At 42.2% G+C, this 14,922-nt stretch overlaps 1 protein-coding gene across 3 annotated transcripts in view; it reads left to right on the top strand.

The window, feature by feature from the left end:
• The window catches only part of peli1b (pellino E3 ubiquitin protein ligase 1b), a 39,452-nt gene extending 30,151 nt beyond the window's left edge, over positions 1–9,301 (top strand). For all 3 annotated transcript variants that reach the window (XM_027143017.2, XM_047821454.1, XM_027143016.2), the window contains 4 exons: positions 1,189–1,290; positions 2,611–2,808; positions 3,964–4,152; positions 8,044–9,301. In XM_027143017.2, the coding sequence (XP_026998818.1) occupies positions 1,189–1,290; positions 2,611–2,808; positions 3,964–4,152; positions 8,044–8,616 (1,062 nt within the window). In that variant the 3' untranslated portion in view covers positions 8,617–9,301. The remainder of the gene's footprint in view (positions 1–1,188; positions 1,291–2,610; positions 2,809–3,963; positions 4,153–8,043) is intronic.
• The last annotated feature ends 5,621 nt before the right edge of the window (positions 9,302–14,922 follow it).

Genomic DNA, 14,922 nt, shown 5'->3' with positions numbered 1-14,922 from the left:
ACACAAACTGAACAATAAAGTATGCCTTTCATATTATGTTGCCATGAGCAGAATTAGCATTAGGAGTTAATGCTCTACAAACAAAGCTAAGAAATCAATCAGCAATAGATACCAAAATGGAGGATCTGTTACTAGTATTCTGTTAGATTTGTACCGGCAGCCCTGGTGCACACGTTACATTTCTCCGGCAGCTAAGGTACACGTGCATTGGCACCCTGGCACAGGATGTAGGCTTTCACACCTTTGTTGCTTCACATCTGGTTGCGCTTGAGCTAGCAAACGATGCCTGGGCTTCTCTGCCTCAGCTCTGAAACTGCACCACATTCAACACTCGGCCATTGGGTGCATTCCTGCTTCCTAAGCTAATAAATCCGAACTCCGAATGCCTAGCACACGTTTTCAGAGAAGCAAATTGTTTTGTCTTGAGCTTCATCTGTAAGTCATCAGTAAATGTGGTGCACATAGATGAAGCGTCAGTCCTGTTTAAATGGAAATCTGCTCCAGCACAACAGTTTACAAAGTGAACTCGTAAAAAAGCGAAGCAGATCCAATTAGGGGACGTTAGTCGAAACCGAATCACATACAGTTGTGTATAACGTTGTTTTGCACAGACGAATTCCTTTAAGCTCGAGTTATAGAAAAGATGGCACCCTTCGAGTGTGGCTTTTCGAACATCAGCACAGTTTAATGATTTGGAGCGAGCACAGGATGATGTAGGTGCTACATCTGACAGCTGCATATTTCATTCATGTGTGTTCTGTTTTTAGAAAGTAATAAAAACGCTATATGTGTTTACTTCAAGCTCTGTGAAACTGAGCCAATAGATTTCACATGCTGTTGATTTCCTATAGGTTTTTGTTTCTTTCTTTAACTTCCTCTCTCTCCCTCTCTCTCTCTCTCTCTCTCTCTCTCTCTCTCTCTCTCTCTCTCTCTCTCTCTCTCTCTCTTTCTCTCTGTCTGTCTCTGTCTGTCATTCTGACTTCTCTCTCGCTTTCTCTGTAACGGACCATTTCTCTTATCCTCCTAATATCTCACTAACGTTCACTCTTTTTCTCCCAATGTCACTCTTCATATTTAAACACATTCTGTCTTTTGTTTTTTATTTTCTCGACTTTCTCTCTCTCACCCTCTCTGGCACTGTTATTTGTCTGCTATTTTATCCCCTCTTCTCTCTTTCTCTTATTTTAGGCCATCAGTAACAAGGACCAGCACAGTATCTCCTACACTCTCTCCCGAGCTCAGACCGTGGTGGTGGAGTACAATCACGACAGCAATACAGACATGTTCCAGGTACACACACACTCTCACGCACGCACACACGCGCACACACACACACTCACACTCGCACACACTCACACACACACTCTCTCTCACACGCACACACACACGCACACTCACTCGCACGCACACGCACACGCACACTCACACGCACGCACACACACACACACACGCACGCACACACGCGCACACACACACACTCACACTCGCACACACACACTCACACACACACACGCACACTCACTCGCACGCACTCGCACGCACTCGCACATACACGCACACGCACACTCACTCACACGCACGCACACACACACACACACACACACACACTCACGCTCACATACACACACATACACACACTCACTCACACATACACGCACACACACTCACTCACACACACGCACACACACACTTTCGCTCATATACACACTCACTCACTCACTCACATACACACACTCACTCACATACACACACTCACTCACATACACACACTCACTCACATACACACACTCACTCACACACACACACACACTCACACACACACTCTCACACACTCACTCTCTCACACACACACACACACACTCTCTCACACACACACACTCACACACTCACTCTCTCTCACACACACACACACTCTCACACACACACACACACACACACTCACTCTCTCTCACACACACACACACACACACACACACACACACACACACACTCTCTCTCTCACACACGCACACACACACTCTCACACACTCACTCTCTCTCTCACACACACACACACACACACACACACACACACACACACACACACACACACACACTCACTCTATTACAAAATTATTTTTACATACCAAACAATGATTGTTCATGAATTGCATTAAATATCAGAAATAAAGGCTATGATGAAACAAAGCTTCTATAACAAGATGTTTATAAAAAGCCTGCTGTGTTCCTCTAAAGTGTGGAGGTTTGGGTCAAACTTGCACACGGTCACAGGAACAGCGAAATATCCCTAAACACGCCTTGCCGCCTCCATCTGGTTTAATTCAGTACAAGGTTCTTTTATAAACGTAACCAAGAACGTTGTTTTAACTCCCACTGTGTTACTGGGAGGAGAACAATGTGCGACTCTGGAACTGTTTGCTTTGGGTTTAAAATAAGCCAGACAAGGCGAGTCATTTTTATGCTCGTACAAGATAGGAAGGGCAGGGTGTAAAACGCCATTCCTTTCCATTATCAGAAAACGATACGTTCCTTTTTGGTAAGTAAATATAAAAAAGAGAAGTTAATCACAATCTGCAGTGTCAAAATCTGTATGGTTCTCTGTGTCCGCAGATTGGGCGATCCACAGAAAGTCCAATAGATTTTGTGGTGACGGACACCATCCCCGGCAGTCAGAGTAACTCCGACACACAGACCGTACAAAGCACCATCTCACGCTTCGCCTGCCGCATCATATGCCAGCGAACCCCACCCTATATGGCCCGCATCTACGCCGCCGGCTTCGACTCCTCCAAAAACATTTTCCTAGGGGTAAGGAGACACTGACATGCACTGAAAAAGGCAAGCGTCGTCATTAAACATGTCGAGTCCCCCAAAGTTGTTTTAAGTTAGTGTCTCTTGGGCCCTTTAAAAGTGCATTGTACCTTCTAATAGTGTCAGCGTCGGAATGAGCCCAGGGTCTCTGTGTTAGCCCTCACTCACCAGATGTGACAGTTTTCTCATTTTGCCCCGGATCGAACAGAGGAATGTGCCGGTGGAAGTGTGCACTTGGGGCATCTTTAAGATAATGGGCTTATTCAAGGACTCTACAGCACTTCTAGGCATTTGGCTACACATATAACTAAAAGTGCAGGGCTTAGCTAAGCTCGGAGTTTGTAGCTGAACCATTCATTTCTACATTAAATGTTCAAAAGTCTATTGTGACACGGAGCAGTATAAAGACAGTATAGAATGACGATGTGTTTGGTGTTATAGAGTAAGGTGTGTGTAGGTGAGAACTGGAAGCTTATTCTCGGATTTCCACAGCATTCAATTGAACTAAAATCGTTCCAAAGAGCAATGTGGCATTTATTAATAAATGAAAAATGTTCATCTTTGGCGAATCACTGCGCTATAAATGGAACAACAATCATCTTCCTTTAACCTCACACTTTCATGTTATTCCTTATCTATTATACATCGCGATTATATAACGGCTGTCGATTTAAAATAATGAAAAAAGTAGGTTTTGTTTCCAAATTAGCTGAACGATTCAAGTCTTTAACTGCAATTTCATCACTTAGCTAAATAATCGAACCTGACAATCGTTTTAGGATTTAATCATGTAACGTAGGATTTTGTTCTGATTTTAAAAATGTCATGCTGTGGCCAGTCTTGCTTACTGCTGTGGCTCTTATTGTAACATGAGGAGATAACAGTAGGTCCCGTTCCTGAACACAGCAGGAGGCCAGCTTTTTCCAAAGGGGATCCGATGACATGTTGCTTCTGCAGAGTGAGATTATGTAACCATATGATAGGTTGCGTCGAAGTCGGTCACGGGAAAGATTAGATATTAAAAAAAAAAACTAAGGAGTGTGGTGTATATACTATGTTGCTGTCTGTCAATGTGGGGTTTGTGCTGCCTGTGTGAATAATGACTAATGTATTTTGAGTTTTGGATTTTTAGCTAAACCTCTCGTCTTCCAGGAGAAGGCAGCAAAATGGAGAACGTCAGACGGACAGATGGACGGCTTAACGACGAATGGCGTGTTGGTGATGCACCCACGTAATGGCTTCACCGAAGACTCCAAACCCGGCGTATGGAGGGAGATCTCAGTGTGTGGCAACGTCTTTACACTCCGGGAAACGCGATCCTCACAGCAGCGCGGCAAAATGGTAAGATTACACACACGTGCCTACACAGTTCACTGCAATTTATGTAAATCAGGCTGTCCACATGCTGTGTGTCCGTTAGAGTCAACTGCGGCATATCTAACACTCTCTCTCTCTCACACACACACACACACACACACACACACACACACACACACACACACACACACACACACACACATTTTGGAGAAACATATCTAAATGTATACAAGTTATACACGTTGTGTTGTAGGCAAAAAACTCATCTTCTATACAACCGCAGAAGTCTCCTGATGCACATTTACTCAGACATACGCACACAAATAAATGCACACACACACACACACTCCAACACACACACATTGGCACACCCTGGATTATACATGGAAAACTGTCCTGTGTTAATCACATGACATACTCTTGTTTGTTCTGATAAAGCTCATGAAGATTAGAAATGAAAATATTATCAAACGCCAATGTTTATTCCAACAGCAACGTTCACTTCCAACAGCAGCAGCTTTCCTTCTGAGACATGTGGCATTTTAAATGTTCTTGAGCTTTACATCCTACATTATTGTTGTTGTTTTTTCTACCGTATGCTGTTTATAAGTAAACTGAATTAAAGATTTCTAAAGCTTCCATCATGGCAAATTACATAAACAGTGGCACAATACTTTCTCTTTTCCAACCCAATGCTGAAACCCTTTGGATGAATACCCAGACAAGTCGTATTCCTTCTTTACTAAAGAAAGCACTTAGAAAAGATTGGAATTGAATTTAAACAAGTTTAGGAAAATGTTTTCATGACCCAAAATCTAGAAAGGTTGTACAACTGTGCTTTGACAGTGTCTGCTTGGGAACATAGAGTTGGAAATATAGAGGTATTGACATGCCCCGGCCCCGAGCAGAGTCTGTCTCTTGTCTTCATCTTACACCTAGTGGAAAGTTGGCCTGAGAGGTGGAAGTGTTTAACAGTTTGTTTTTGGCTCTCACCTCACACCTCTTTTAGCAGTCCTTGTGTCTGTCTATCTCCTGCCCTGGCTACTGTTGGATGCTGTTACTGTAGTAACCATGCACACAAGACTTTGTGTGTGTGTGTGTGTGTGTGTGTGTGCATGCGTGCATGTGTGTGTTCATGCGTGCATGTGTGTGTGCATGCGTGCATGTGTGTGTGCATGCGTGCATGTGTGTGTGCATGCGTGCATGTGCACGGGTGTGTGTGTGTGTGCGTGTGTGCATTTGTGTTCGTGGTGTGTGCGTGTGTATGTTTGTGTTCGTGGTGTGTGTGCATGTGGGTGCGCGTGTGTGTGTGGTGTGTGTGCGTATGTGTATCAGAGCAACTCTGTATCTGTGTAATGTGATGCTGTAAGATGATCAGCAGCTGATCTGCTAAGTGCGTCAGACAGAACAGCCAGACAGAGTTTTCTATCTGTCTGACTCTCTGTCTAACTCTGTCTGACTCTCTGTCTAACTCTGTCTGACTCTCTGTCTAACTCTGTCTGACTATCTGTCTAACTCTCAGTCTGACTCTCTGTCTGTCCATCTGTTTTTGCTCCTTGTTGCTGTAAAGGATGAACATCTTCATTTAGGCCGTCCTGAAGAAATACACCCACTGTAGGCAGAGGTATTATTAGGGAGGATAAAAAGTCTGTGGTAGAAGGAGAGGGGGTTTGTCTCACACACACACACACACACACACACATGCAGCACAGAATAATCAGCTCCTTGGCTCAAAAGGCTTCACACTAATCATTCTTATTAGCTTCAGAGCAAACACAATCACAGGTCTTGTTTCTGAGTAGGTCACACGTTAACCAGGCTTTGGCTTAATCTTAGCAAGAATTTGTTTAACCACACTTTTAGCTTTATAAAAATGTTTTTTTTTTCCCAAAATAGTCATTTGAATGAATGTGACATCAGACTTCACAGACCACACCATCTGAAATAGTATTTTATATTAATTATAGGGCTGACAAAAAGAATTGCTTCTTAGATGCAATATGATTCCCTCGAAGAACCAGATTAGAGATCACCCGTACTTTATTACAAATAAGACTCAACGGTTTCAAGTGTCAGCCATCTTAGTACGTTTTGAAGCATACAGCATGTCTCTGGTTGTCTTAGTCATATAGCATCATTATACATGTGTTATGAACATGTCATTGGCAGAACACTCCATCTTTCAGGATTGACTAGTTTCCAGTGGCACCATAGGAAAATCAGTTTGATTTAATAACACAAGGCAAAAATGGACAATTATTAGATTTTTCCCTCTCACACTCACTTTTACGCTGCTGAAGAGATCAAGCATGTGCGTGACAGTGAAATCATCAAAACGCCCAAACTGGTGCTCTAAAGCTGTTAAAGCTGCTCTAGTCTGAGTTTGTGTTAATGGAGGCCAAACGCTGGCCACCGTGGACAAACCAAAGCGAAAATACCATCAGTACCGTTCAAAAAAACCCTTTCAGCCTTACATACTGATAATCAAAACAGTCTTTAATGAGCCCCAGTGCTGGCACATGGATGTTTGACAAGAACACCTTCACAAGAAACTGTTCATAACTGCTTTTAGGTCGAAGCCACATTATACAGACACTGTGTTTATCCCAGCTAGGCACTTGCTAGTGGTACTGTACTGCACGAAAACATCTGAACTGCTTAGTAGAACCCACAGTGGTTTATGCCACCCTGTGTGTGTGTGTGTGTGTGTGTGTGTGTGTGTGTGTGTGTGTGTGTGTGTGTGTGTGTGTGTGTGTGTGTGTGTGTGTGTGTGTGTGTGTGTGTGTGTGTGTGTGTGTGTGTGTGTGTGTGTGTGTGTGTGTGTGTGTGTGTGTGTGTGTGTGTGTGTGTAATGGAGACCCAGTGCTGTTGGTAAATAAATACAATGGCCTGGCTGTAATGGAAGCCTGATGCTAGCTAAATTTTGTCTAAATGCCATGCCATCTGAGCTTGAGGTTATCGAGCTGAGGATCTCAAGAGACTATTATGTAATTTAACTGTTATTTTATATTCATCTTTCAGTCGACTTACACGATCAATTTCCCACTCACCTTTGGATGAAGTATTGAAATCCTTATTTCCTTTTTTGGTTCATTTTCCTTTGTCTGTCTTCCGCTTGCTTTTTAAAAAAAAATGTATTTATTGAATATAAACAGAGCAACCTGCAATAAACCATTAAGGGAACCCAAGTTAGTGTTAGTGTGTGTATTATAGTTGTGTGAGAAAAAAGTGATTTTAATTGACTATCTGTAAAACACAAAAGGGTTCAAATGTCATGCAAACAAACCTCTGTATAAACCTCTGTCAAAACAAACAGACATCTAAATAGCTTACCTGTGTGTGTGTGTGTGTGTGTGTGTGTGTGAGATTGTCAACACTTGTCAGACAATGTGAGGCTTGAGTCTCTTGCATATACACAGAACTGTTCCTGCACTCATGTGTTCACTTTTTCCCAAATAAACCCTGCTGTGTTTACACGAGTATCTCCTCCAGGACACTGGTGTTGCTGTGTGAACACTGAGAGCTGGAGTGTAGCGCCCTCTGCTGGCTGAACGTTATCAGTTCTGCTCATTTACTCTGGCGCTCAGTGTTTTCAGTACTGACTTAGTGTCATGTGAGTGTAGTTACTCGCGGTTTGAGCTCAACACCTTTATTTTCATTCTGGAGAAATCCTATATGGCAGAAGTTTTATTTATTCTTTTTGGTCCGATTTGTGAAAAGACAAAACGGCTTATTACGAGACAAACGTACTGAGCCGTATGCTTTTGTTTTCCATCAGAGTCTATGTGCATTGCCACAACAAATAAAAAAAATCTTATCTGATCCTTTGATGTGAAAATACCAGATGTGTCCTCTATATCTGCGGCTACAGATCACAGGATGATGCTCATTTTCCCGTATCCTTTCTTCCCTCAGGTGGAGAGTGAAACGCATGAGCTTTCAGACGGTGCTCTGATTGACCTGTGTGGTGCTACGATGCTGTGGCGCACCGCCGAGGGTCTTCGGCGCGCGCCTACTCTCAAACACCTGGAGGCGCTTCGGCAGGAGTTGAACGCAGCGCGGCCACAATGTCCCGTGGGCCTCAACACACTGGCGTTTCCGAGCATGCGTCGGTGCCAGGGTGCCGTGGCTGAGAAGCAGCCCTGGGCATACCTACAGTGCGGCCACGTGCACGGATACCACGACTGGGGCGAGCGAGGCGGGGCAGGGGGTGGAACTGAACGGGAGTGCCCGATGTGCCGTGCCCGGGGGCCCTATGTACCGCTATGGCTGGGCTGCGAAGCAGGGCTTTACGTTGACGCCGCTCCTCCCACTCATGCCTTCAGCCCATGCGGACACGTGTGCTCAGAGAAGACGGCTGCTTTCTGGAGCCAAATCCCACTTCCACACGGCACACACACCTTCCATGCTGCATGCCCCTTCTGCGCCCAGCAGCTCAGCACCGGCCACAGCCACGTGCGACTCATCTTCCAGGGGCCCGTCGACTGACCTTTGACCTTTTCTAGCCCATCCAGAAAGGGCCTCCTCAGCCCCGTGCACTCCTCAGTCCTTTTTTTCATAAAAGCTGTTAACTGAACTTTAGTAAAGTCACACAACGTATCTTTCTCTTTAAACCTTTCAATCTTTTTAGACCTTCTGCCACGCAAAATGGAGAGCCACGTTCCCTCTCCCACATGACATCACTCTATTCATTTCTCTTTCCCTGTACAAGACCACATACTTCTGTGCTAAATAATCTGTCTGAATAGTACACCTGTGACGATTTCCCTATTCTATGGAGGTGTACTATTTGGGCGTGGTGCAGAATTTAGCAGCGTAGCATGTGGCTTTTCTTGACTCGGACTGTTTTTTATTTCCTCTGCTTTATAAGTGACCTTTTTGTAGTGAATTTTTCTTAATCCTTAAGACAAACAGAGAGTTATATATTTTCAATTGAAACTAAAAATGACCTGAACGAAGGTTAAAAAAAAAAAGCGAAAGAGAAAGAATTAAAGAAAGAAAAAAACTGGGCGTTTTTCATACAAACGGAAGTGTGAGTTGCCACAGGAAGTGCCCGGGTGTGATTGTGGAGTGATCTGGGAGGGTTTGAGGAGCTACAGTAATATATTAGTGTTTCTTTGCTAATATGCTAATGGTAAAAAAAACAAAATAAAAAAAAAAACATTCTACTCAATTTTAGTGATGCAATAATCATCCTTTACACCAAATTGTCTGTGATATAACACGAACTTAACCCATACAAGTCGATTCATCACCATCACTGCTGCAAAAAAAGAAAACGCATTTAGAATTTAGAGATTTTTTTTTAATGTAAATCAAATATGCTAACTTAAAAATACTTACTGTTTTTATTTATGCATAGTATCGATGTTACTCAAATGTAAAGTTATCGGTGTGTACGTTTTGCCGTTTCATCCTGTCCGTCTGCCCTAGTTTATTTTTTTTGTTTCTCATTTTCATCGTCCTATGTGTAGCCTTGGCTGTGTGTGTGTTCAGTGTATATGTAGCTATGTGCGTGCGTGTGTGTGTGTGTGTGCGCGCGAGCATGTGTGTGAATACTTCCACCTCAGAGCAATAGTCTGAGGTCTTCAGACACACAGTGACGTGGGAAGAGAACTAAGCATCAGGGCTAGAAGTGTTAATGTAGTTAGCGGTTTGCATAGTGATGAAATTATTAAGAAACCATAGTTTAAGGGATATTTAGGAAGTCGGCAATTATTCTTAAAACAGATACATATCTGTCCCTTTAAATACAGACCAAAACCACTGCCCTATCCTTTAAGAAACTCTGCTCTGTGTGTGTGTGTGTGTGTGTGTGTGTGTGTGTGTGTGTGTGTGTGTGTGTGTGTGTGTGTGTGTGTGTGTTTGCTTGCTGTATCTGAACGATCTGCAGCTGTATTCTATGACTAGACTCTGCGGTACGCCACGTTTTTCCTATCGGAAGCAAATTGGACATTTCAAAATATCACTCCCGTCGTGTTCTACTCAAAAGGTAGCTTCCTGAATAGGCAGCATTTTTGATTTAAGAGATGCTCTTATCCAGATTGACTTACACACGTCACCTCACTTAGCCTCGTGCTCACACAGATCAGCACAAATCGGAGAAATCCCATCAAGCCCTGACCTTGTCAGAGAGGAATTTGTACATTAATATATACAGTACTGTGCAAAAGTTTTAGGCAGTACTGTGTGTGTACATTTAAAGCTTTAAAATAATCCTCCTTTAAGGTTGTGGTGAAAAGTTAGGGACATTCGTTTCACCACCAGAACAGATAAACCTGTAACTCTGTCCAAAGCAAATCCTGGGATTCATGTTCACTAGTGATTTGATAACATTTTCTTGTTCCTATGGTTACATTTAGCATGCTAACAGAACCTAGCATGAACTCCGGGGTCTATTACTCAGGCTATTCATCTGTCAGCTGATAGGAAAATGTAACATTGGCACATACAAAGCTCGACCCATAGAAGCAGAATCACTGGATCTGGATACTGGATAGTAAAGGAATCATCGTGTGAAAACATCATCGATTTAAGTGGATATTTTTATGTGAGGGAGACGTCCCCTATCGTGAACATAATATAGAAATATTCATTCATATTAATAACTAATTTATTTAAGAGGAACTGACCGATTTGATCTCGATGATTTTTTTTGTCACCGGTTATAACGTGCAACGATCCGTTAGTCGACTTTCACCACGCGTTACGGAGCAGAAATAAAATAGAACTCATTACTATTATTAATACCATGCCATATATTTTACTTTCCCAGGTATAAACACAGAGCCCCGTGGCACTCGGATATGTGACACAGAAACATGTGGATTGTGAGGGTTGCTATGCAGATCTCACTGCATTAACTGCCGTGCTAAATAATCCGACCCACATTTCATGTCATCTGCCACGTCAAACCTTTTCTGATAAAACAGACTCACTCTGTCTGATTGATTTATTTATTTCTCTCTCTCTCTCTCTCTCTCTTTTTTTTTAAACAAACAAAAAAAAACGATTTACTTTCCAGACTTTTGAGTCTACGTACTAGAAGTGGATCCTCAGTTCTGCTTCAGATGATGATTAAAAACCTGGCTGCTGATCTAGTAGTTATTCGTGCGCTCATTTTACACAATTAGTTCGGACTTCAGCCAAACAAAACAGTATTTTAACTGAGGTGAAGTCATTGATCGTTTTGTCTGCACCTTTAACCGGTGCCTTTATGACCTGGTACACTTTTTTAACCTGTTGTAGCAGCCACAGGAACCTCAACAAGTATTTTATTTTTTCATTTACGATGTAGAACTGACTCGGAGCTGAGCGGAGTTCTGTTTCTTCCACCCTGGATTGCTGAATGTGGGCTTTTTAGCCTTCAGGAACTTTTTACTTAGCTGTGTGAGAGTCTTAAAACACATACAGCCAAAATGTAGAGCATCTTGAGCGTGCTTGTGCGTGCGTGTGCGTGCGTGTGTATAAAATCGAGCAGCAGAGCTTTAAATACGTTTTTTAAATACATTTTATAAGCATCCCGACATCAGCCATGAGGCTAATTGATTTCTTGTTAATCAGCCCCGAATCAAACGTTGCTGTACTGACGCATCCTACAGAACACCAACCTTAACCAGACTACATCACACTACTACACAACACAACACAACACACGTTTAGACCGTTGTCCATTGTAGACTACACCGTAGACTCACTAACATTAACATTAATAGCTACCTCGGTGCTTTTGTAGAGCCTGTGACGGGTCTCTCCATCTCTGTTAACTCATTTCAGCACGACGTGCCGAGTCATCGTCGAATCACAAAGGATAGCCCATTTTATATCGTTCTGCATTAGCCCTTAGTTTTGTGCTATTTATCCTGCTAGCACATAGTGATTTGTCACACAGATGTTACACTGAAGAATCGATTCACACTCGTACCATCATATCATAAACGCTGGTGCTGTTTACAACCAGCTTTGGGAGTCCTGCCCTTGCTGAGACGTCCCAGCTGTTGGCTGCCGGATGCCTCCACCTTCCCAGTCTTTCTGTTGTTCCTCAAGATGAGGAGAAGCTGTACATTTCTACAGTAACTCCACAGTGATGGGTCTGTGTCCTGCTGTCCTGAGTGCAGTTTCCTTCCCATTCTTTCAGCTCAGGGAGAACTTCCCCTCTTTATGGAAGCAGCATTCGATCGTTAAGCTCTCTACGGATCGCTCCGTCCTGATTAAAACTCCTACTGAATCCCTTTACACACAACAATGCTTAATGCAGCCAAGGCCTGAGAATACCTCACTGATGTGAACCTCTTTCTGTCCATCATCCCATCTCTATCCTGCGTCCCTGAGTCTCTCTGTATTGAAGAAAGGCTTTTCTTCCCCTTCGGTTTGTGTCATTTGTTTGTTTGCGTGTGTGCATGTTCTCTGTTGTTAAGGCATCGTTTTGAAGAGAATTCCCGTGCTTCACTTTGAAAGCTGACAAGGTAACTGATCTGATGGCTTTTGTACCAACTTGAAACAATAAAATCAAAAAAAAAAAACAAGAACGTTTGTTTTGTTTTTTTATTTTTCTGCTGTTGTAATTGGGATTTTATTTAAAGAATAAAATACTTAGGAGCGTGATGTTATTTTCCTTTAACGTCACACTCCCACATGTTTTATACTTTACACTTGAAGTGGATTCACCTGATATTTATTTATTTATGTAAAAAAGAAGTTTTTTTTCTTACCCATTTATAGTTACATTTAATGTTGATTGTCTGCAAAACAAGTTTGTTCCTGGTTTTCTGGCACACATATATATATATATATATATATATATATATATATATATATATATATATATATATATATATATATATATATATAATATTTTTTATTATTGTTTGTTTATTTTTACACTCACTTTCTCAACACTTTCTGACCAATCAGATTTGAGAATTTAACAGCGCTGTTGTACAAATTTATTGAACTTATATGTCGTGGGAAGTCGTGGCCTAATGGTTAGAGAGTTTGACTCCTAACCCTAAGGTTGTGGGTTCGAGTCTCGGGCCTGCAATACCACGACTGAGGTTCCCTTGAGCAAGGCACCGAACCCCCCCAACTGCTCCCTGGGCGCCGCAGCATAAATGGCTGCCCACTGCTCCAGGTGTGTGTTCATGGTGTGTGTGTGTGTGTTCACTGTGTGTGTGTGTGCACTTTGGATGAGTTAAATGCAGAGAACAAATTGTGAGTATGGGTCACCGTACTTAGCCGTACGTCACGTCACTGTTGTGTGTATGTGTGATTCTTCCCTAGATGACCTCTAGACCTTCAGCTAGATATCTACATAACTGCTTGTCTATACCGATGCAGCAGAATTGAGTTACTTGTAAATTATTTACTAGGTACAATATGAGTCACTGCATTATCCCACATCTGAGATCATCACCAGATTATATTTAATCCTTGTGTGTAAAATCTAAAATATTTTTACTTTCCCTATTTTCACCATGTAGCTGCGGTGTTTTGTGAGTTATTTCAGGAATCATATCTTATTCACACAGCAAACACGTCCTCTGCTTGTTCTCTGTGTCTGCACTCGTAGAGCTTCAGAGAGGATGAAGGTGTTTTTTGGTTTTTTTTTTACTTAGAGCTGAACAGAATTCACAAAAGTGTGGCAAGTCCGAATCCACTCCATGTTCACTAAGTAGTGCACTATATTTGGAAATCTAGAGCAGAGCAGGATCTCACAAAAAGCACCAAAGTGTGTAGCAGACATGGCGTACTCTCGTGGATTCAGAATAACCGTAATGCGAATAACCGTAATGCGTTAATTATATATATATAATATATAATGTCTTGAGGTCATTTTACTTTCACTTAATTTTTAGGAAACTTTTATTGATTTGTAATTGAGTCACATTTATATTCTAGTGTTTGTATTCTGAGCTTAATATAAGTCTTTCAGTCATTGTGACTCCTGCGAGAAACAACTCGATGAAATTATAGCTTAGATTAATTATAATTTAGTATAGTTTTTTTTCCCCTCTCAGGAAAACAAGCTTACTTAAAACACGGATACTCGATGGTGCAGCTCGGACACGTCTTTATTAGTAAACCCAGGATCATCGTGTGTTTCTGATCATCAGATACCCTTCCCATGGTGACCTGGCTGTGGGAGATCCGTCCCTTGCTCGTGTCCAGCACCACACCATGGGTCATCCCTCTTAATCCACAGCCACCTCGAGGCTATTTCTGCAACTTCAATGACCTTTTCTTTCTTGCATCCCTCTTATACCATTGAGACGAAGTACCTGATGTAGAGCCTCTGCATCACAGCTCGATATATTCACAGCGGGTCCCTTCACCCGTGCCTTTGATCGATTGGATCTTCTACCATTTCAAGATACTTGGCCTTCTTGCACGGTTTCCTCAGGGAACAGTAAGTTCCAGCAAAACCGCTTGCATTGAACAGTCAGGTAGAAATATCCTGATGATTTTTAATAAATAAAGAAAAGAGAAAAAGGTCGTGATGAAAACAACGTGAAGAAGTGGTTACTAGGAGAAATCTTTCTTAAATAACATCTAACTTTAGTTAGAAGAGATAATCCAATGCATTTGAGTCTGTATTTTAACTTTTCACACCATTTCTGCACCATGTAAAGACCTTTTGGTTATTTGTCCATTATAAAGAAAACCCAGTGGAGGAAGTGTGAATATCTGCACTTGCTTATCTGAACAGCTTGCTTTTAACGCAATGAATCCTTTTTGACTTTGATTATTTGCATAAACGTCCGCAGGTTGATTGCTTTTCCGGAATAAGAGCGGCTT

The sequence above is a fragment of the Tachysurus fulvidraco genome, chromosome 12, assembly GCF_022655615.1.
Source record: "Tachysurus fulvidraco isolate hzauxx_2018 chromosome 12, HZAU_PFXX_2.0, whole genome shotgun sequence".
NCBI classification, from domain to species: domain Eukaryota; kingdom Metazoa; phylum Chordata; class Actinopteri; order Siluriformes; family Bagridae; genus Tachysurus; species Tachysurus fulvidraco.
Note: the sequence above shows the minus strand (reverse complement) of the source record. Positions and strands in the feature narration are given on the sequence as shown.